Raw genomic sequence first — 23,743 nt, 5'->3', positions numbered from 1 at the left:
ACAGTTTTCTAGTAAAACTGATTTTATGTGTTCGTATAACGTTTGGGATTTGATTGAATTACCTAAGAGTATTCATAACTAAACCAAATCCCGATATAAGCGTTAAGACACTAAGAAGCATGATTGATTGTCAAAGGTTATGCTTAGGAAGAGATAAATTATCAAAGATTTCTTTGAGGATCATCACTGTTCTAGTAGCTTATAATGGTTTAAAGCTACATTAGATGAACATTAAAAACAATTTTTCCTTAACAAATGGCTGACACATTTACATGTTCATTAGATAACAACCTAAAGTTTCAAACTGAAGGTTAAACAACACTTTATTTGTAAGCCAATAATATCCATGTATGGGTTAATGCAAACATCATAATGTGATGAAAAGCTAACGTAATTATTTTCATCAAGAATCAAGTGGATTAATGAACCTACCTCAAAATGAGTGGGAGCAACTAAGATAAACTTGTCTATATAGATGATATTCTTTTGACAAGTATATGTTACATAAGTCAAAGCATTGTTAACACAAACTTTGATATAATAGATCTCAGAGATGTCTCTTATGTAATAGATATCATAACGTACCGAGATAGACCCAATGGGACAATAGTTTCGTTCTATAAGTTTAACGTTAAATGGGTCCTTACATATGTAACAAAATACTGCTCTCCTTTAGAGGATAATAGGATAAATGAGATTATTTCCTTACGCTTCATTAATTGGAAGCCTCATGTAAGTTTAAGTCTATACTCGTTTAGATATTACTCACATTGCAACACACTAGATATGTCTAGATTAATGTGAAGCATCTAATGGAGTATTACAATATCTTTAAAGGAAACGAGAAGCTATAATTTGAAGAAGAAGTGATAATGAAAACCGGTTTATTACTCTAACTTTGAGATATTCAAAGATGACAAAATGTAATTTCGGGTATATCTTTATGTCAGCAGACAAAACCTATTTCATGGAGGAGTCATAATGCACTGATATTAACAACCTAAGTTATAACGACATAATATAGTCACTAAATGTTGTTGGAAATTTATCAGTGGACTCATAAGTTTATTAACTCCATATAATTAATGTTTTGAAGAATTAGTGTGATAAAGTCAGCTACCATAACTCCTTGAACAGTAACAGTTCAAGAGGTGCTGCATTAAGTTTCGATACGCAATTAATTATTCGTTTATGAACGAATTGAGGAAACTAAGTTTTGTATCGAATACATTCATGATATGCTTAAGGATCCTATAACTGAAGGGCTATTACCCATAAGTCTTATTAAGAGAGCTCATAGACGGGTATTAATTAATAGTCGTGCGCAATTGCATATTGTACTATGAATGACTAAGTATTAGTTAATTTTCCTCATCAGTTTGATTTTGTATGTCTCTAAGAATATGTCAAGCTAGCATAATGGCATATAGACAAATATAGTTACAAATCAAACAAAGGGCTTACGCGTATTTTGATCATAACGATTAGGTTTTAAATTAAGGCTATAGTATGATTAATGGGGGTCCTGAGTCGCATAATGATTCAACGGCTGTATTTTTCTGCTATAGTACTTGTTTAAGGCTAAGATGAGTGTTAACTCCTGATCAGGCTTATCTAACACTCATAGTAAATGATTACTCGGCTAAGTGGGAGAATGTAAGATTAAATATATTTATTTTATATTTAATCTAGTAGCCATTATAATCATTTACATTATATAGATCAAAATATATAACAATCCTATTAAATAATTAGTTGGTAATTGTTGATGGGCCCAATTACCCTTATTAACTAATTAGGTTTCCTCTTGGGTGCATATATAAGGAGACTTATGTGGAGGTTAAGGGGTTACTCAGTTACACAATCAGACACCCTATTAGCCATAACATCATAATGTTCGACCTCCCTCTCCTACAGCCGATACCCTTTTCGGTTTTCTTAGTCACCATCATTAGATTGCACCCTAAGGAGGAACCAGACCAAACTGACAACTATGTCAAACACTATTACTGCATCTACATCTGGATTCTCTGCTGGCCTGTACCGATGCAATCAAAGGTATGTTTTTTCATGTTTTCCTTTATGCCTAAACCAGAACTGACCAACACAACACACACTTTTAAAAATGAAAACAATCATCTTATTCTCAGTACTTGCATTGATCATATTAGCAGCCAGTTCAGCTCCTGCTCCCGTCCTCGATGCCCATGGAAAAAGCCTCCGCGCAGGGGTCAAATACCTCGTTAAACCTGCTGATAATGACGGTTATATTGGCGGATTCGGTCTGGTGGAGGTCCTAACCAAGCATTGTCCAGCTGTAGTTGGACAACTCCTAGGTAAGCAAAAGGGCCTGTGGTTGACTTTCACTCCGGCCAACCCCAAGGAACGCTTGATCCGTCTATCCACAGATGTTAACATTAAGTTCTCGGGTTCCAATAGTTGTAATGAGTCAAATGTATGGCAGTTGAAATATAACAAAGCTCTAGAACAATATGGGGTGATGGTGGGAGGTGTTGAGGGAAATCCGGGGCCAAAAACATTGAATAACTGGTTTAAGATTGAGAAAACTACTTCTCACAAATATAAGTTTGTTTTCTGTCCGAGTGTATGCAGCAACTGTAAGGTTATGTGCGGGGACATTACTAAAGGTTTACAAGTTTTTGGACAAGGGATACCTTTGGTATTCACCAAGGATACCGATTCGCCTTTCTCTCCCGTCTTCTATTAACTATGTTAAGGGCTGATGCTTGTTATAGCCTTGTTTGTTTTGCTGTTGTTGTGTAGCTTAATTAGGCTGTTTGTTTGGTTGAATAAAAAAGTTTCATCTTGCCTTTCAAAATAAAATGTAACGAGCCACCTTAATTTATTGCTGGTTATCTATTTTTCAATAAAGTTGTTTATGGTTTTGACATATGTGTGGAGAACAGCAAAACTGTGATTTGCGTATGCGCCATTATGTGGTAGTCAGTCACCCCAAATAACCACCATTTTGAGTAGGATGAGTCTATGCAAAAAAGAAACTAGATCAAGTTGTAAATTAGCTTTATAGGTCAAAGTATCATTGTAAATACTCAACGGCCACCACTTAGGCCAGTTCAGATGCTTATATAGGGGTCGATGTTTGTATTCAAACAAGCAGTGGCGGACCCAGGAATTTTTCCATGGGGATGCGGAACATTTTTAAAAATTTTAGGCCCCAAGGTATATAAGTAAAAAAATTGGTTGGTATCGGGTCGGTTCGGGTCGTGTCGGGTCGAGTCATGAAAAACAAAAGAAATCGCGCCATAACGTCCTTACTCATGGTTCCTAGCTGTTGATGCATATTGTGTGGACACGGATCGTTCCGGGATCGTTCCAGTTCGACTCGGCTACGAAGTGAAGGCCGAAGTCAAGATATCCTCCTATCTTGACTCGGTACGTTGTTTACTTTGTAATGTACGATGTAAATGCAACTGCGTGTGTGCAGTATGCATATTAGTGTGTTAACTGTTAAGTTGTATGCTGTTGTCAAAGTTCCCCATGGTGAAGTTTAAAGTTCCCCATGATGAACTTTAAAGTTCCCCATGAAGAAGTTTAAAGTTCCCCATGATGAACTTTAAAGTTCCCACTGACGTAAGGTTTGTCAACCTGTCAGTATATATACAGCGACAGAAGGCAAACAGAAGAGGCAAGTCTGAATAGATTTGAGAGCGAACACACTGTAACACACACACACACTGAGAGTTTACAGAGACCATTTGTAAACATTGCTTTGTAACCGTTTTCTAGATTAATACAATGGAGTGTTAATCGGTGAATCTCGTGTTTGTCGTTTTTGTGTTCGTAACTTGGTTTAACTTACTCGTTTGGATTCCGCACTTTCGGGTTTGTCCGAAAACAGGGAATAGAGGTTACTCGATCCTTCGGGTGGACCTACAATTGATATCAGAGCATTGGCTCGATTCCTTGTTTAAACCAAGTCGATTTTCTTGTGTTTGAATAGATTTTCATGTTCTTGTCTAGATTTGTTCTTGATTTTTGAAACAAAAAGTTTGCATTTTCTGGAAAATCAGGTTTAAATCTTTGAAAATCTTGTGTTTTTGCTGTTTGTTCTTATAAAAATCTTGCTAGATTTCATTTTTACATGTTAAGAAAGGATTTTTATTGAACATTGTGCAAAACTTGTGTTCGGAAAATTATTCCGGTAAAAATATTGTCCGGAATCACCAAAAACTCATCTAGTTCTTCATGATCTTCAACGAGTTCATAGTGTTCTTGATAAATGTTTGTAGTTTGATCTTTGTTTGGTGAAACATTGGAGTGTTTGTGATTAAAATACTGTTGTTTGAAAAAGGTGACATAACAATGATAAATGTTGAATTTAGTAGCCTTTCAGTAAGGAGTCTTTGACAATTTGGGTTTGTGTCAGGATAAGATTTTAGAGGATAAGATTTTACTGTTTGTGTGAAAATATCTAATTCAGCCTTCCTCACCTCAACCTTCCTCACCTCAACCCTCCTCACCTTTAACCTTCATCACACTCACCTTTAACCTTCCTCACCTCAACCTTCCTCAGCTCAACCTTCCTCACCTCAGCCATACATTCCAACCTTCGCCACTCAATATAACCTTCGTCAAACCCTTTTAACCTTCGTCGATCATACTTAGCGGTTTTAACAGAAGCTTTCTAAATCATATTTAACTGTTTGTTTTGTGTGGTTTAATAAGGTTTTCATCAATAGACATCTAAAATGAATCCGAATTGGTGGGGTACTCCGTCTAATGCGGAAAGCAAGTATAGAAGTACGGGATTATCGCCATCATGGGCCGAATCTCCCACACCACCTCGAATTACGGCAGAACAATGGGCATCGGTTACTAATCAAAAGCAAAGTGAACTGAAAATGACAACAGATTTATATGGCAATCTGATACAAGTTCCTGTAAAGCCAGCTCCAACAACAGACTTGTATGGAAAACCATTACCACAATTTGCTTCACAGCGCCATCGTTCTACTGTAGCACCATCATCTCTTGATCCAAGGAACTGTAGTCAAACAAAAACGATGTTTTATGCTAAAATTGTCAAAGATGCCAGCAATGGTGAATCATCGTGAAACGATGACAGTTCTGAACATGACAGTAGTTCAGTTGAAGACGTTTCAACTTCAATTGAAGATGTTACAACTTCAAGTTCAAGTTCAAGCAAGGATGGATCTGAATGTGAATCATCAATGGAGGTTGTTGATTCTGATGCAGATAGGTCAACATCTGAGAGTGATTCCAGTCAGGTACGTGTCGATGAATCAAAATCTGATAGTTGTGATAGATGTGATATGTGTGTTGGATTAAATGTTAAATTGTCCGATTTGCAAAGCAAATATGACGATTTGCAAAGCAAATATGATGTGACATTTATCCACAATCAACATTTGATCGTGGATCTTTCGAAATGCACAGAGGCCAACATGTTTCGTGAAAATTATGAAAAGGAATTTAAAAAGATAATTGAAACATTAAAAGAAGATAAGACCGAGCTAACGAAAATGGTTTCAAGAAAACAAACTGAAATAAACCTTTACATCAATCGTCTTGAGATCATGCAAAAAGAGTTAGCCTGTGCTAAGTGTGAAAGTGAGGCGATCCAGCTTAAGCTCAATAGTTATTCAAACTCTAGGTATGTGCTGGATCACATCATTGACATACAGAAAAAGAAAAAGGATGTCACGTGCATAGGTTATAAGAAATGTCCACCACCTATTAAACACGATTATACTTCGATGCCTGATGAGGAAAATAAACCTCATTTTGAGCCCTCAGTTTCATTGAGCCTTGAGGAATTCACATCTGGACTAGGTTACAAAAAGGAAGTATCCTCAGATTTGGATGAATCAGCAGATACGAAAGTGTCAACAGCTGAACAAAATCAGGATCCTCTAGTCATTGTTGAGGATGATGATTCTTCAGATGATGAATCCGAGGATACTAACTCTGAACAGTCAGAAACGGTAACAAAAGATGAAAACCTACCTCTCGAAAATTACATTCTTTGTGATCCACCTGCAAAACCGTTTGTGACTGCTAAAGCTAAGTCTGTTGAATCCTCATCTGGAAGCTGTGAAAGGGTGAACTTGCTTTACACGTTGATTGGATCTGATAAAATATACTCAGACAATGATTTTCCAATCAAGAATGTCAATCAATCTTTGATTGATAAAGTTTTCGAAGATTCTACCAGTAAGTTTTTGGGAAAGTCGAGCCCAGGAGTTGTAGTAACTTAGTGTGCTCCTATCCCAAAATCTGAAGTTAGAAAGAAATATGGGAATCAAAATTTGCAACCACAACAAAATCAACGAAAGCAAGGTCACGTTCACCAAGGAAAGGGAAAAGGAAAACAAAGCCAAAACAAGAAAACGATTCAGAAGGTGAACTTCGTGAAATCCAGAGGGACTGATAAAATTGAAACTTTCAAAAACAAATCCAACACGGATTTTGTTAAACAAAGTAAAATTTTGAAAAGAAACAGTCAAAACAATTACACACAACACACAAACGGTTGTGATGTAGGACCAAGTACCTCAAGATCACGAAGTTCATCATCAAGTTCTTACAGTTATGATACTCCGTGGTTTGTTGAGCAGAGATCATGTTTTGAATGCTGTGAGTATGGGTACATTGTCAGAAACTGTCCATATCTCACTAAAGGAAAGGCAAAGGTTGATGCCCCCCATGGTAACAATTACCATAAAAGATCTGTTTCACCAAGACAGGACCACCGTCTTGTTAAATAACAAGAAGTGAAACAGATAAAGAAACAACGGAAAAATGTTGAAAAGGTTTTAAAACCGGAGGTTGTCCAAAAAAATCTGTTAAATCAAATGTTAAACATGAAAAACAAAAACAGATTTGGAAACCAAAACCGATAACTGTTTCAGGGGGAGATACATCACAATTTCCAACACATCGAGAAGTTGAAGTAACTTTTGTCGATGAAAATGGAAGACCCAAGACCACGAAGGCTTGGGTCCCCCTCTCCAACTAATCTCTGAATGAGTGTGCAGGATGTTCCAGGAGGAACTATTGATAGCCTTAGGATTGTTGATAGTGGAGCGTCCATGCACAAGATCGGGGACATAAGGCTCCGAAACATTGTTACATCTAGGAGAATATTGTTGCCATTGATGGAGAGAAAAGAAAATTTGAATGAAGTTGAAAAATTCGACAAGATGAAAAATGTGCCAAAATTTGGTTGTTATGGTTTTTGATCGGGTCAACATGATAGATTCAAATGAAAAGTACGCGCCTGCAGCACCTCTGAAGCATTTTTAAGATCCATGGATTTTTCTTCCACAAGAAGTTCAAAGTCCACAAGATGAACGTGTAGGGTACTTTTCTCTACGGTGTGATTGAAGAAAATGTGTTCGTTGATCAAACCAAACCCTGTGTGCGGATGCCTTGGCGTGGATTGAACAATCGCACACTACTTCTCAAAGAGAAAGACAAAGACCTTCGCTGACCCAGAGGTTTCTGATCTTGTTGCTGTGAAGAGATTTCTCAGTAGCTACAAAATCGACATTGAAATCCACACCTGGTGGATATCCAGTTTGGGAGAGCACTCAGATTCCTGGCAATGCACGAAGTAGTTGCAGGATACGGTTTTGAACTTCTAATCTCTCCTATACTTGTCGATATTTAAGCTGCTTTATGAATTATTATCATCTCGTACAACACTCTTTGACTTGACACGTTGAACTCAAATATCACTTCACACGTGATTGTTTCACTATGAAACTCGTCAATCTTGTCATGGTCCACACCGATTACCGACATGCCAACTGATTCTCCAAAATTCGATAAATCATTTCTGATTAACTTAATTTTAGTAAACGGCATTGAGGTAAAACATGAGTTAACCGACATCGGAAAATCGTTTTTGTAAATATCTTTGTGTTTTTAAAATTATTTTTAGTTTGTTGATTTTAGGGGGAGTAAATCCAAATTTGAAAAATTCAAAAACATCGAAAAATTTCAAAACTCAAAAACAATAGAAAAACAAAAATGAGTTTCCTGGCGAGCAAAAGAGAAAATGATAGTACATCAGTGGTCTGTCTAAACCTCTTTAAACTGAAATGCAAAATGCAAAATGAAAAATGTTAAGCAGCTCTATATAGGATGTATCGGTAGGCTCACAATCATTTTAAAGTGTGCAGGGTGATATAAACTTAAATCGACTAAAGACTCTGTGGGAACCACTCATTGGCATATGGTCTTAGTACCGAAATTTCGTTTGAGAGATTGCCGAGATTCTAAGATATGTGGTCTTTATGCTGTTTATCATCTGGGTATCATGATTGTTTCTTTTACCAAAACAAAACGGAGACGAAGTCTAGATCTTCCATGATATCATACATACATGTACATATTGCATATGACGTCAATAAGTGATCAACAATCACATGTCCACAAAATAAGTGATAATATATCACATTTATCCGGGAGTCAAGTTCGTCTCTTTGCTGTACGAAAGTACTGACCTGTTCACGGACTTGCTCTTGTGCCCTTCATGCATCTGAAAATCAAGTTCTTCATCAATAAGTGATTCTATCACATAGGGCTTGTTTTCAATCAAAATAAGTGAGAATCTCACATCATATACGGTCAAACAGATGATAAATGGTATACTCACCGGTAAGATGTGCATACCTTGATACGGGAATGTGTCGTGTGTGGATGAACACCGGTCGGTAAGTATAAATCATACCTTAACGTATCCCCTCACCATGATTACATTTGATAAGTTTCGCTTATGTGGATAACAATACCGATAATTGTTATAGGATGCTTATCTAAATGTTAATTAATTGAACAACAAGAGCGTTTTGGCATGACCATACACAACTGATATGATTCTCTTATCCTCGAAACTCGCAAAAAGAATGTTTGTATATATTTATTTTTCTTGGTTTCTGCAACTCTGTATATATTTATTTACTGCTTTCAGTCTTTAAGTTTAAAATATTCAAAATGCCAAAAAGATTTTAGGTATGTTTTAATATAAACTTTATAAAAGTCAAAAAGAATTTATTTCTGCTTTAGTTTTGATTAACCGATTTTGGAACTCAAGTCTTCGTTGCCTGAAATCTGATGAAAACCAAAATGACTGAATCTTCATAAACGGTCAGAGTTTGCAAGTTTTGGAAGTTAATAATCAAAATTGAAAAATCTGTTAACTTTTCAAACAAATTGTCGGACGATAGTTGAATGAGAATTGGTCTCATATGTGTAATTTGTTTAAATGTTAATTATATTCCAAGCGGTTGTTCTCATTACGCGTTTAGCTTTCTTGTATGTGCAGATGCGACATCCAAGCAGTTAAAGGCGAAGAGAACGTGTTAGATGAAAAGCTTCGGAATGAAGACACGACGTGAAGGCACTCAAATGATAAAGATGATCGAGTTGCCGCTGGCTACTCATCTTTAACACAAGGATCTAAAGTGCTGGAAATCAAAAGATTCACAAGCATAACTAACGGGAGAGTTTGTCTTAAGGGAGACTTTGTTGATGCACTTCCTAAATGAAAAGGGAAGTTTGTTGATACACTTTCTACTTGCGACATGTGAAGACTTAGAAGATCCTACGACAAAGATGAATGAACCATCACGGGATGGAGAACGAAACGAGTAGAAGAACGAGCAGCGTCCAAGGGGGAAGTTTGATGTTACACTTCCTATTTGAGATGTGTTCGAAACGATCAGCGTCCAAGGGGGAGTTTGTTGATGCATATTGTGTGGACACGGATCGTTCTGGGATCGTTCCAGTTCGACTCGGCTACGAAGTGAAGGCCGAAGTCAAGATATCCTCCTATCTTGACTCGGTACGTTGTTTACTTTGTAATGTATGATGTAAATGCAACTGCGTGTGTGCAATATGCATATTAGTGTTTTAACTGTTAAGTTGTATGCTGTTGTCAAAGTTCCCCATGGTAAACTTTAAAGTTCCCCATGACGAAGTTTAAAGTCCCCCATGATGAACTTTAAAGTTCCCCATGAAGAAGTTTAAAGTTCCCCATGATGAACTTTAAAGTTCCCACTAACGTAAGGTTTGTCAACCTGTTAGTATATATACAGCGACAGAAGGCAAATAGAAGAGGCAAGTCTGAATAGATTTGAGAGCGAACACACTGTAACACACACACACTGACAGAGACCATTTGTAAACATTGCTTTGTAACCGTTTTCTAGATTAATACAATGGAGTGTTAATCGGTGAAACTCGTGTTTGTCATTTTTGTGTTCGTAACTTGGTTTAACCTACCCGTTTGGATTCCGCACTTTCGGGTTTGTCGAAAAACAGGGAATAGAGGTTACTCGATCCTCCGGGTGGACCTACACTATCACAAACAAATTAATCCATAAGTTCATCGCTCCATAACATAATGTTTCAATTTTAATTTTCAACCGTAGAAATCGTGTGATGACCCTAAAAATCATCTAAACAACCATAAACAACGTCAAAACACATGAAATTTCAAACTTATTTAAGAATTTCGTTACCCTTTGGTGTCGGACGACGGTGGTTTGCAGCTGCTAATGACATGCTGTTGTGGTTGCTATTGTGTTCGATGATCGCTGGCAGGAGATGACCCAAGAGAGGGAGGGCGGGAGGAATTCTAAGGGACTATTGGGCTTATTTTAATTATTATAGTTTGAACTTAGACCGTGGGGTATGGTGGGACGGGGGTTTGGGGCATGAGTTGACACGTGGCTTGGGGGGGCTTCGCTGGGCTGACCCACATTGAAGACGGTATGGTTGGGCAGGGGTTTGGGGTTTGGCGAACCCAAATGGCTATTTTATTTTTTTTAAAACACAAAATTTAAATTTTTTAATGTTTTTTAAATAAAGAATATTACATAAAAAAATTCTTGGTGCTTATATTTTTTTCTTTATCTCTTCTCTCGTCTCCAACATTAGTTCCAACTCTTCACCTGATAGGTGATAGGTGATCGATGGGCTGGACTAGAAATTTCATATCATCTCTTCTTTGTTTCAAGGCATCCCTAGGTTCTTTTTTTTTTACACATAGTCGTTGGCCAACGGCTAGCCCAACGGCTAGTTGGTTTGGCCATTGAGAGCCCGCCATGTCATATTGATAGACCCGCCCCACGCCCGGTCTTAAACTCCCGCCCCTTGGGCCACGCCCAAACCCAAGCCCACCCGGGGTGGTGGCTTGGGCGTTTTCAGCCAACCCACGCGCCAACCCCCGCCCTATACCCCACAATCTTAGGTTGAGTTTGGTTAATGGGCTAGTAATTAGTGGGCTAATTATGTTTAATGAAATAGTGGGTTAAGGTATTGGGTATTTGGGTATTTGGGTTAAGTTGGGTAGTATAAGTTTATATAATTTAGGTAGTTTTTTTTAATTAGAGTTTACTAAAAAAATTTAAAATATAAATCGATAACATTTTTTACCTAAGGTGTGTGGACGAAAAATTTCAAGGGGTGCGGACGGGATTTTCAATGGAAAATAGCATTATTTTTTTTTTCCCGGGGGTGCGTCCGTCCACCTTGGGCTAGGGGTAAGTCCGCCCCTGCAAACAAGAACAAAAATCTTTAATTGCAAAATCAAAGTTTGTGTTTCTTCATCACTACTCATCTTGTTCTTTCAATTTGATATCTGATTTCAACAGATCATGTTCTATCTAGGGCCAAATAAAGTTTTCAATGACAAGTACACTATAATCAAGACTTCATGTTAGATCATGTGTAGCAGAAAGGTGAAGTGGGCCTGAAGTTGCTCCATAATGCCTCATAATGCCCCGTACACTGCCTTCAGGGGGTGATCTTCATTTTTTTGTCCAAGGCGTGTTTGTGAAAACGCCCTATCTGAATTGAATGGACCAATAGAATTTTTTGCTTTTATTTTTCTAAAAATAATAATAATTGGGTAATCATTATAGGGGCATTATACTACTACACCTCTTTTTAACTTCACATTCCATAATGCCCCCATATTGCACGTGTCATTCCCAAGGGAGGGGCACTATGATAATGCCCCACTACACATGGTCTTAATGCACCTTGTAAGATCTTGCCACGTGACCGATAATTAAATTTTTTAATACTATTCTGATGCATATCATAAGTGTTTGCAGCGGAATCATGTGAATCCATTTGATCGATATTAACACGAAAGATAAATGAGTAAACAATGGACAATCTTATGTAAAGGAATTGTCTTGGTACCGAACAAAGATTGCCGGTAACCCTTATATATACATATTACAAAAACGGTTATGTTGGCAGTTAGGATTGGCGGGAATAACCGTCATGTTTTGTATCCCCTACTAACCGACATACCCGTTTATCTAAAAACGTTTCATAACATACACATACATCTAATAGGTTCTAAGCTTAAATACAGATAATCATAATAATTATGTTTATAACACTAATACTCTCCCCTAAACATAATTCGGTTTATGGGAGTTCTTGAGTACACTGATGTTTGCTTCGTTAATAGCTTTCTTTGCCCTTGAGAAGTCGAACCTTTTCCTTTGAAGTTTCTTGAGACCATGCCAATCACTACCACCATAGAAAACATACTGTTCTTCGGCCATATCCTGAATCGTTTCAGTTTTTCTTTGTAACCAGTCGCCTCCACCTGTTTGATCTACATATAACGCATAATGACTGACTTCTTTCTCTCCTGCTCCTGCACTCGACGAACATTCTACTGCCTGTGTTAGAACCTTGTTTTTCATCACTTCTTTATCTTCGTCACTCCTACATTCTCTGGGATCTTCTATTTTCTTATCCTCCTTTCGGTTTGCCATTTCTTGTGTTATTTTGAACTTGTAGTAGTATACAAGTACATCCAGATACATTGCATAAATCAACCGCATATATTCCCCATCTTCAAATTCGAAGCCCGTATCTTTTGCTATCATTGCCCATGTACCACTTTCAGTAACATTCCGGTGACCACCTTCTCTCTTTACAGCCATATAGAGATCCAACAAACATACTCTCCGATTGTTTGAGATCACAGCAGGAAGCGGTCTTGATTGTATTTCTAGTTTATCTTTAATAAACCATTCTATCATCTTCTCAAATGTGATTTCAAGATAATGTTTGTATTTCAGAAAATACTCAACATCATCAAGCATATCCAACAGGGCTTTACAATCACTAAAATCATTAAACTTCATTGCTTGTAAGATTAGAATATTCCAATCCGGTTCACTTGCAGATATGTTTAATTTCTCAAAATAATCATTCAGAAAATTTGTCTTAAACTTCTCATGATCATGCCCTTTATCTATCACACTTTGCTTTTCTAATTCACCCACTTCTTCTTCTCTTGTCATACCGGAATGGTTATTCCTTTTATTGTTTATGGGAACACTGAAAGTTGGATATAATTTGCACTTATCTCCCATAAATTTTACCGTATATCCCTGAGTAATTAACTGATCATAACTTAATATGTTTCTGTCAATGTCCGTAGTGTATAATACACTTTGAATACGTATTTTTTCAGATCCGGACACAACATCTACTACCCCAACGCCTCGTATAAAGAAGAAATGATTTTCCCCAGTCTTAGTTTCAACATGAGACATATTTTTGATTCTTTTAAACATGTCTATGTTATTACAGAAATGACGTTTGAGAGATTTGCTAACATACCACATATCGGACCAATATCCTCCATCGGTTCCATCCAGAATGAACTCTAGTCGTTCTTCAACTTGATGATTGTTGTCTTTCGCAGACCCTTCTTGAATTCCAGCGTTAACTGCTTGACGTAGTAATTGATTCTCTTCATCTTTTTCTTTTTCTTGACATGAAGATATTTGATGACCAGGCATATTGCAGTAGTAACAGCGACGTTCCATCCTTCTGCGATCTCGTCTTTCTTCTGAACAGTGGGCGCATGGCATCATTGAAGATGTTGGCCTGAGATTGTCGCTAATTGAAATACTGGCTCTGATACCACTTTGATGCATATCATAAGTGTTTGCAGCGGAATCATGTGAATCCATTTGATCGATATTAACACGAAAGATAAATGAGTAAACAATGGACAATCTTATGTAAAGGAATTGTCTTGGTACCGAACAAAGATTGCCGGTAGCCCTTATATATACATATTACAAAAACGGTTATGTTGGCAGTTAGGATTGGCGGGAATAACCGTCATGTTTTGTATCCCCTACTAACCGACATACCCGTTTATCTAAAAACGTTTCATAACATACACATACATCTAATAGGTTCTAAGCTTAAATACAGATAATCATAATAATTATGTTTATAACACTAATATATTCAAATAGGAGAGAATCAGGGGAAATCTATATATCTTAGAGACCAGTTATTAGTTTTCTATAGCAAACATACATACATTCTAAGAGAGATAGAGGAATCCTAGACGAAACAATTTAATCCTAGGATGAAAGAAATTTTATACAAACAAACACTTCACTCACCGTGGTCTATATTTTATACAAACTACTTGTCCAAGAATATATTGTAATTCCGGGAATCAAGGAACCCAGGAGTTCTAGGGGTAGCGCCGCGCCCCCTTGGTGGGGGTTTCGCTGGCCTGTTAGCGAGCGGCGCACACAGTCATTGAATATGCATCGGATTTGCATGGATGGCTGAAAGTTGCATAGAAAATTGATCTTCACAACTGACCCAATATTAGTGGCAACCTAGTCTAAGCAAGCAGTGGCAAAATGGTGGTAAGTGGGAACTTCCAGTAGAGAGTGATCGTTTAGTGGCAACTGGGCAGGTATTTGTTACTGTAGAAAGACTTTTTGTCTTATCCGATGTGTTGGATAATCATGACGGGTACGGGTATGGATCGGATCTGAACTGGGTCAGATATAAATGGGTCAACGGTTTTGAGAGTGTTGGAGATTTAGGTAGGGATGTTGGTTACAGGCCCCTCAACACACACTCTATACACACTCAAACTCACGTATACATGTGGTATGTTGATGCGATACAATGCAGAGGAAAAGTATGGAGTGATAAAAGAAAAAAGGTTACAATATTCACTAAACAAATGTGGCTTTTATAGCCTTACAGTGACCGGTGATGCGAATAAAAATGGAATAAAAAAAGATGCTCTCCTAATCTCCTAAAGAACCGGTATTCACGATGACCAGCTCTTATTCCAATGTGCATGGACTCATGGACTCAAATATCACATGCAAGAATATTAGTTGACCCATTACACTAAAACCACTGCTGACCCGTTCGAACTCCTAACCAGTTGACCCGTACCCGTGATCCGATAACGCACCGACCCGTGACCCGTAAACAAACCCGAATAATCCAACAAGGGATTGATCGAGTTTGATGAAAGTGAACGTTGGGGTAGTTGCTTGAAATCAGGAGGAGTACCTGGTATGGGTATTATGCATGTGGTTTTATGTGTTTCTTTAAATATAAAGGCCCTAACTATCTGCACACCCAGTTTGCCTATCTGCACACTTAGGGTTTACCTACGCAGCATATTGGTCAATACGCAGCGTATAGGGTTAACCCAATACGCTGCGTATTGACCCATACTCAGCGTATATAAACCATGGATCTCAGTGCCTAATTACCAATCATTGCACAGAAAACAAGGTTTATATACGCTGTGTATAGCTCTCTACGCAGCGTATATAAACCATTAGACTTTTTTGGGTCATTTTGGTAGGTTTGAGGGATCATTTTTTCACAAAGTTTATATACGCTGCGTATTGACCTATACTCAGCGTATATAAAGGTCTGAAAATGTCATTTATACCCTTGTATTGAGGCTATACCAAGCCAAATACAAGGGTAGTAGTGTCATTTTTATCTTATATGCTGCGTAGTGATCTATACGAGACTTATATATTATACACTATACGATACGATACGATGCAATACGATACGATGCAATACGATAAGATAATTTTATTTAAACGATAACAATATAATATATGTGTATTATTTACGAATAATATTGTTTTTTATAAATAATTTTCTTTTTTTATAAATAAACAAAGGAATACGATAATTTAATTTAAACGATAACAAAACAATATATTTGTATTATTTACCAATAATATTGTTTTTTTTATAAATAGTTTTCTTTTTTAATTTTTATAATTCATAATATTTATATTATTGTTTATTTTTTTAATTTATATTTGTATTATTTTCCAAAAATATTGTTTTTTTATAAATAATTTTCTTTTTTTTATAAATAAACAAAGGAATACACAATAAAAAAATACAAAAATGGAGCTTTATATACGCTCCTTAGAGGTCCCTACGCAGCGTATGAGACGAAAATGACACAACTACCCTTGTATTTGGCTTCGTATAGCCTCAAAACAAGGGTATAAAAGACATTTTCAGACCTTTATATACGCTCCTTAGAGGTCAATACGCAACGTATTTAAACTTTGTGAAAAAATATCCCTCAAACCTACCAAAATGACCCAAAAAATCTAATGGTTTATATACGCTGCGTATTGACCAATACGCAGCGTATATAACCCTTGTTTTCTGTGCAATGATTGGTTGTCAGGCACTGAAATCCATGGTTTATATACGCTGAGTATTGGTCAATACGCAGCGTAGAGGGTTAACCCTATACGCTGCGTATTGACCAATACGCTGCGTAGATAAACCCTAAATTTGCTAGGGTTTGGTGTGCCAATAGGCACTTTAGTGTGCCAATAGGCACACCCAATATAAATAGGGAATAGTGGTAGATCTTTTAGTTGTACTCTCAATTTTATATAATAAAAAAGTTTATCAAACATTCTTCTTTATTCTTCTTTAACTTAAACAGATAAGATAACACGAATAATAAAGCTCTCCAGGACATCGATCTAATTAAAACACGTCACCCACATAGTTTGGTAAGCATATATAAATTATTGATGGTAATTTACATACTAGCTCAACATGGTATCCATTACAGGTCAAAAACAATATCCAAATTCACTAGTTTAAGTTTGAGTCTAAAACCCACATAGTTTGGTAAGCATATATAAATTATTGATGGTAATTTACCAAACTTCCGCCATCTATAAATAGCAATTTAAGCTTTTTAATCATCTTATTCACCAATAACTTTAAAAATGAAAACAATCATCTTATTCTCACTTGCATTCATCTTCGCAGTCAATTCAGCTCCTGCTCCTGCTCCCGTGCTCGATACGCATGGAAAATACCTCCGCGCAGGGGTCGGATACATACTTATTCCACTAGATGGTCTAGTTGGCGGACTCTATGTGAGGGACTTAGGGAAAAAGTCTTGCTCACCTGGAGTTGTACTATCCTATAACCACGAGGATAGCCTCCCAATGACTTTCGCTCCAGTCAACCCCAAGAAAGGCGCGATCCGTCTTTCCACAGACGTTAACATACAGTTCTCAGGCTCCACAACTTGTGACGAGTCAAACATATTGAGGTTGAAATATGATAAAGGTATGAAGCAATATGCTGTGATGGCGGGAGGTGTTGAAGGAAATCCAGGACCAGAAACATTGGATAACTGGTTTAAGATTGAGAAAACGAATGACGGTTATAAGTTTGTTTACTGCCCGAGTGTCTGCAGCTACTGTAATGTTACGTGCAGCGATGTTGGAATCGTTGAAGACAAAGATGGTTGGCGACGTTTGGCACTCAGCAATAAGCCGTTGTCTTTTGGCTTTTTCAAAACTTACTAGTCCGACACCAGTCTTACTGTTTCATGGATGCTTGAATAAATTAAACATATGCAACCATGTATATGTTTGAAACCCATGTATACATATAACAAGATATAATAGCGAAGACCGAAAATGGTCTATTAAGAACTGATGAATCTGTACTTTGTCTTTATTATCTTTTAAGATTTTGTGATCCAGTATTAACTTGTCAACCACAATTTAACAACTTACAATCATAATATATCCTGTGCAGATCGCGTTAGCAAGTTTTTTGACGGGGACCAGCACGAAAAGATTGAAGACCCCAACTGAATATGTTAACACCTTCACCTCTACACAGGGGTCAAATACTACGTGAAACCAGCAGTTGGAGACGGTTATATTGGTGGGCTCATTCTGGCTCAGATCGAAAACTCCAGCTGTTGTTGCATAATCTCGTTGACATTCAATGGCGAAAGTGTGATTTGTTATGAGTGTATGCAAAAAAGAAACTAGATCAAGTTTTAAATTAGGTTTATGGGTCAAAGTATCATTGTAAATACTCAGGGATCTAGATTGTAAAGGTTATTAACCGGTTATTTACCACCTAGGCCAGTTCAGATGCTTATATAGGGGTCGATGTATGTATTCAGACAAGAAGAAAAAAATATTTAATTGCAAAATCAAAGTTTGTGTTTTTTAATCACAACTCATCTTGTTCTTTCAATTTGATATCTGATTTCAACAGATCATGTTCTATCTAGGGTCAAATAAAGTTTTCAATGACAAGTATACACTAACCAAATGCACCTTGTAAGCTCTTGCCATGTGACGGGTAACTAAAAAAAATCAAATTAATACTATTCAAATTCAGGGGAAATCTATATATCTTAGAGACCAGTTATTAGTCATCTATAGCAAATATATATACATTCTAAGAGAGATAAAGGAATCCTAGACCAAACAATTTAATCCTAAGATGAAAGGGTTGGTATCAAAGTTACAGGGTTCCCAGGACCATGATTGAGGAATAGAGGGATGATAACATTAATGAATTCGAATAACTTGCAACAATGAAAATACTAACCGAATATGAATACAGAATTGATAACTTCGAATACAATGAAACCGTATGTTCAACAATTGGATTACAAGACTGGAAATCAAAACCTATTTAAAGATGATGAAGCGTTGCGTTTCTTGGGGACGCGGTCATAAGCCGACTTAGTTATTCTTTTCTAGGTTTTACTTTTTCAGTCTAATTGATGTAGCGTGTGTTATGATAACGAAGAACAAATCATGTTGATTCTGCGAATACCCGTGATGATCTTCCCCAAACCCCCAAAATTCAACCCAAAGGGCAGAGAATTTGAAGTGAAAAATGAGTAAATTCGAAATTGATTTCTGACCATCCAAATTACAAGAGCAACATATAAATAAAGATAGAAATTCGAAACAGGCCACAAAAAGGCCATGGGCCAAACACAAGCCCGAAAACAAAATGCATAAACACCGAAAAAAACATAAAAACATAAATAACTCATAGAAATAAGCGTTTTTGGGCCCAAACAATGAACCAAACCGCTGTAGGCATTTGCAGCAAGATGGAGTTCGTTCTCACGATCGTTTCGCCTGGTCACACACCCAAAACGGACCCCCATAACCCAAGTTAGAACCATTTTAGTGAAACCCCTTTTGTCACACGATTTTGGGCCTCCAAATACAAGATGGCCCGCTCCTCCACACTTGGGCCCGCATCACTAATTTTTGCGAGTTAACACACCATAACGTGTGTGCATGATTTACCATTTTTACGTTTACATTTTGTTCGGCTTAACGGTCTCGCTGTAAAGCGCGGGTCATAGAAACAAGTTATATAAAAATAACACTAAATAAACTTTGGATATCTTGATTAATAAACTTTCCAACATAAATATAATGCAACATGGTCTTTGTGTTTTCTTTTGTTTGGATGGTGGATGTTGATTGTAATTGTCTGCTTTAAAATTATTGATGGTAATTTACATTCTAGCTCAACATGGTATCCATTACAGGTCAAAAACAATATCCTAATTCATTAGTTTAAGTTTTGGTCAAAAACTATCGAATTCCACCAAACCAACATCATCTAAAATTACCAAACTTCCGCCATCTATATATAGCAATTTAAGCTTTCTAATCTACATCATCCACCAATACTCTTAAAAATGAAAACAATCATCTTATTCTCGCTTGCATTCATCTTCGCAGTCAATTCAGCTCCTTCTCCTGCTCCCGTGCTCGATACGCATGGAAACTACCTCCGCACAGGGGGTGGATACCTACTTATTCCACTAGATGGTCTGGTTGGCGGACCCTATGTGAGGGACTTAGGAAAAAAGTCTTGTGTACCTGGCGTTGTACTATCCTATAACGACAATGATGGCATCCCCATGACGTTCGCTCCTGTCAACCCCAAGAAAGGCGTGATTCGTCTTTCCACAGACGTTAACATAAAGTTCTCATACTCTGACAGTTGTAGTGAGTCAAATGTATGGAGGGTGCAATATGATAAAGGTATGAAGCAATATGCTGTGATGGTGGGAGGTGTTGAAGGAAACCCGGGACCAGAAACATTGGATAACTGGTTTAAGATTGAGAAAACGAATGACGGTTATAAGTTTGTTTACTGCCCGAGTGTCTGTAGCTACTGTAATGTTACGTGCAGCAATGTTGGAATTGTTGAAGACAAAGAGGGTTTGCGACGTTTGGCACTCAGCGATAAGCCGTTGTCTTTTGTCTTTTTCAGAACTTACTAGTTCCATTGTTTCATGGATGCTCGAATAAACTATATATGCAACCATGTATTTATTTGTTTGAAACCCATGTATACATATAACAAGAAATAAGAGTGAAGACTGAAAATGGTCAATTAAGAACTGATGAATCTATACTTTGTCCTTATTATTATTTTTAAGATTTTGTGTTGCAGGACTAACTTGTCAATGATTATTAACAACTTACAGTCGTAATATATCCTGTCCAGATTGTGTTAGACCATCCGTAGTGGGGCGGTATATACCGCTGGAATCCGCCATGGCGTCCCATAGCGCCCGGCCACACTACTACGGCCGGCGCTATGGGTTAAACTTTTTTATGCCGGTGAAAATTATAACGCGACAATTGTGGAAAGTTTCTGAACAATTCATTGAGGCAAACCTAATTTACTAACAGCAAGCTCACCATCACCACCACCACAACCATCTTCATCAAATTCAACTTCAGACTCATCATCATCATACAAATTGTAACAAACCCAGAAGCACCACCTATGGCGGCGGTGTTATGGTGGGGTCTAGAGGCAGATTTTAGGGAAGTGAAATGGGGAAGATGATGGGGACAAGGTGAGTGAGAATTTTGTTTATAAATTTAGAAATTAATTAAAAAAAATAAAAAAAATTAATAATTGAGTAATGATAGGGTATGGGGTTATGACTACACCCTCTCTTGTGATATAAGACCGAGGGGTATGGGCCTCGTCTCCCCCCGTCACCTCCTTCCCGGGTCGTCGCCTCCATCCCCGGTTGCTCCGTCACGGCGCCTCCGTCCTCTCCAAGACGATGGAGACGGACCAAATGGTGGGCCCCCTCTCCTCTTTCCCCTCTGACTTCTCTCTCTCTCTCCTTTAATATATTGATTTTTTTATTAAAAATGGGTAGTCCTCCACACTCTTGGGTAGTCCCCAAGAGGATGGTCCTCCTCCCGTGATGACGTGGCGCCTACGTGGCGGGTAGTCTCCAAAGAGACTATCCATTCCATACTGTTGATGCATTTTTGTGTCTGTCACTAGTCTTGTACGTTATGTTGTATTTTGTACGGTCTTTTATCAATTATCGAGTCTGTATTCGCAGTCGACCAAGTCGGATATCCTCCTATCCGCTTGTGTCTGACTTATTTGTCTCCTTTGTTATGTAATGGTCGTAAAACAATGCATGTTGCATGTTAAGGGTAATTCTGTCATTATGTAAATGTTGTTTGTGCCTTTCTGTTTGCTGTCTGTTTGCAGCAAACAGATCATCTTTTGCAGCCTTCGACGAAACAGGTCTGTTTCATCGAACTCATGTCGACGAAACAGACCTTTGATAGTTTGTTTGTGTTTCGTCAAAGTCAACGACGAATCACATGTGATTCGTCGACTGTTGGGCTTTGTTTTGGGCTTAGATGCGTTTCGTCGGCCCATCTTCTGTTTCGTCAAGATAATCAGCCCAGCTGCTATAAATAGGCACATATAGTCACAGTTAGAAAGAAGAGATGAGAGAATACCCTGCAAGTTTGTAAACTGTGTTTGTATCAGTTGTGCATTCTCATCCAGTTAATCAAACGAGTGTGTTTCTTTGGTTAACCATTGTGTGTACTTTGTTCTATGTTTGATTTGGCTTAGTTAAGTGGATTCCGCACACTTAACTTTGTTTGTTATAAACAAGGCTTTGGTAGTGAAAATCGATCCTTCGATTTCGGGACCTACAAGTGGTATCAGAGCATTGGCTCTTATCCTTGTTTAAAATCAAACATAGTTCGGTTGGTTGACAAGTGCTTGTGTGTTTTTCATAGAAATTTGTTCTTAAAACTTAGTATTTTCTGGAAAAAGGACTTTAAAAATCAGTGGATGTTGTTTGTTTGTTAAGAGTTTTACCGAAAACCATGCTTGTTTAAGTGTTTACATGCAAACAGTTGGTTTTTGTTGAAAGTTTTAGACAAAAGTTTGTATTCGGAAATTATCAAGTTCACCGGTTGTTCAAGTGTTCTTCAAAACTTCAAACCATATTCAAAGTGTTCTTGAAAAAGTACACTTTTTGATCTTATCATTCAAACAGATAAGGTTGTTTGTTGCTTTGAAAATTGTAAAGGTTTAAGCTTTTATCCACCATACCTTAAGTTGGTAAAAGCATGGGTTAAAAGTCGTGTGTGAGTTGACAGCTTGGGTATAAACAATTCACCTACTTTACCAACCCCTGACAACCTTTTTGACGAATCAGACCTCGACGAATCGAACATTCAACGAAACAGAACTCAACAAAACAAAAAGTGTTTCGCCAAAGGTCTCTTCGACGAAACAGAAAAGTGTTTCGCCAAAGATCCCTTCGACGAATCAAAAGCATTTCACCAAAGGTCCCTTCGACGAATCAAAGTTTGTTTCGCCAAAGGTCCCTTCGACGAATCAGGAATCTGTTTCGCCATACTACTTCGATGAAACAGAATCTGTTTCGTCATCAGTCGTTTCGTCAAAACAAATCTGTTTCGTAGAAAGTGTTTCGTCGTAAGTGTTGTCATTTTTCAACAGAAGATCTGCAAGTCTATCATAACATTGTGTTTTCAAGTGTTTGATCAGGTATTCTACAAGTATACATCAAAAATGAGTTGCACAAGTCCATGGGACTGGAGTACGGACCCACGACCAGGTCAAAGTTCAAATCAGACATCTATGGCCTCTTACTTAGCAAACTCCGTACCTCAACAACAACCATCCATAAGTGCAAGTCAATGGGCCTTGGTATCAAATCAAAACCAAAGTATTCAAAATCTCTTGTTGAGCGAGAGTGACACGGGTAGCAACAATCGCCCGCCAAAGTTAAATCACATGAATGATTATCCATCATAGAAGGGACGTTTCCATACCTATGTTCAAGGGCAAAGCACCGAACTTTGGACGTGTTTCATTAATGCGGTCAATCCTGCCCTCGAAACAGCAGCATCAACTTCGGCAGGTTATGCTAATATGCTTGAGGATGATAAGAAAGCTTATGACTTGGAGAAAAAGGCGTTTGCCATACTTACACAAGCGCTTCACAAAGAAATCTATCATCAATTTGGGTATTGTAAGACCACGAAAAGCCTATGGGATGCATTGGTGGCGAGAGGAGAAGGGAATGCAGCTTCTAGGAAGACTCGCCATGATCTGTTAAAGAAAGAGTTTGAATCATTTCAGTTCTTGGAAAATGAAACCCTAAATGATATGACTTCACGTTTCTATCATTTGATTAGTGAAATGAGTTCTTACAATGTTAATGCTACCCATCAGAAAATGATTGCTCGGTTTG

General features: G+C 37.6%; 3 protein-coding genes across 3 annotated transcripts; all 3 read left to right on the top strand.

Annotated features, from left to right (window-relative positions):
* The first annotated feature begins 2,125 nt into the window (after positions 1-2,125).
* On the top strand, positions 2,126-2,728 carry LOC110866059 (miraculin). Its single transcript, XM_022115412.1, has one exon. It carries the CDS (start codon positions 2,126-2,128, stop codon positions 2,726-2,728), a length of 603 nt encoding a protein of 200 aa, XP_021971104.1.
* A 14,386-nt stretch (positions 2,729-17,114) lies between these two features.
* On the top strand, positions 17,115-17,884 carry LOC110864346 (miraculin-like). The gene has a single exon (XM_022113392.2). It carries the CDS (start codon positions 17,115-17,117, stop codon positions 17,703-17,705), a length of 591 nt encoding a protein of 196 aa, XP_021969084.1. The 3' UTR covers positions 17,706-17,884.
* A 1,958-nt stretch (positions 17,885-19,842) lies between these two features.
* LOC110945136 (miraculin-like) lies at positions 19,843-20,584 on the top strand. The gene has a single exon (XM_022186763.2). It carries the CDS (start codon positions 19,874-19,876, stop codon positions 20,462-20,464), a length of 591 nt encoding a protein of 196 aa, XP_022042455.1. The 5' UTR covers positions 19,843-19,873; the 3' UTR covers positions 20,465-20,584.
* The last annotated feature ends 3,159 nt before the right edge of the window (positions 20,585-23,743 follow it).

The sequence above is a fragment of the Helianthus annuus genome, chromosome 6 (genome assembly GCF_002127325.2).
Source record: "Helianthus annuus cultivar XRQ/B chromosome 6, HanXRQr2.0-SUNRISE, whole genome shotgun sequence".
NCBI classification, from domain to species: Eukaryota; Viridiplantae; Streptophyta; class Magnoliopsida; order Asterales; family Asteraceae; genus Helianthus; species Helianthus annuus.
This window is presented reverse-complemented; position numbering and strand designations above follow the sequence as displayed.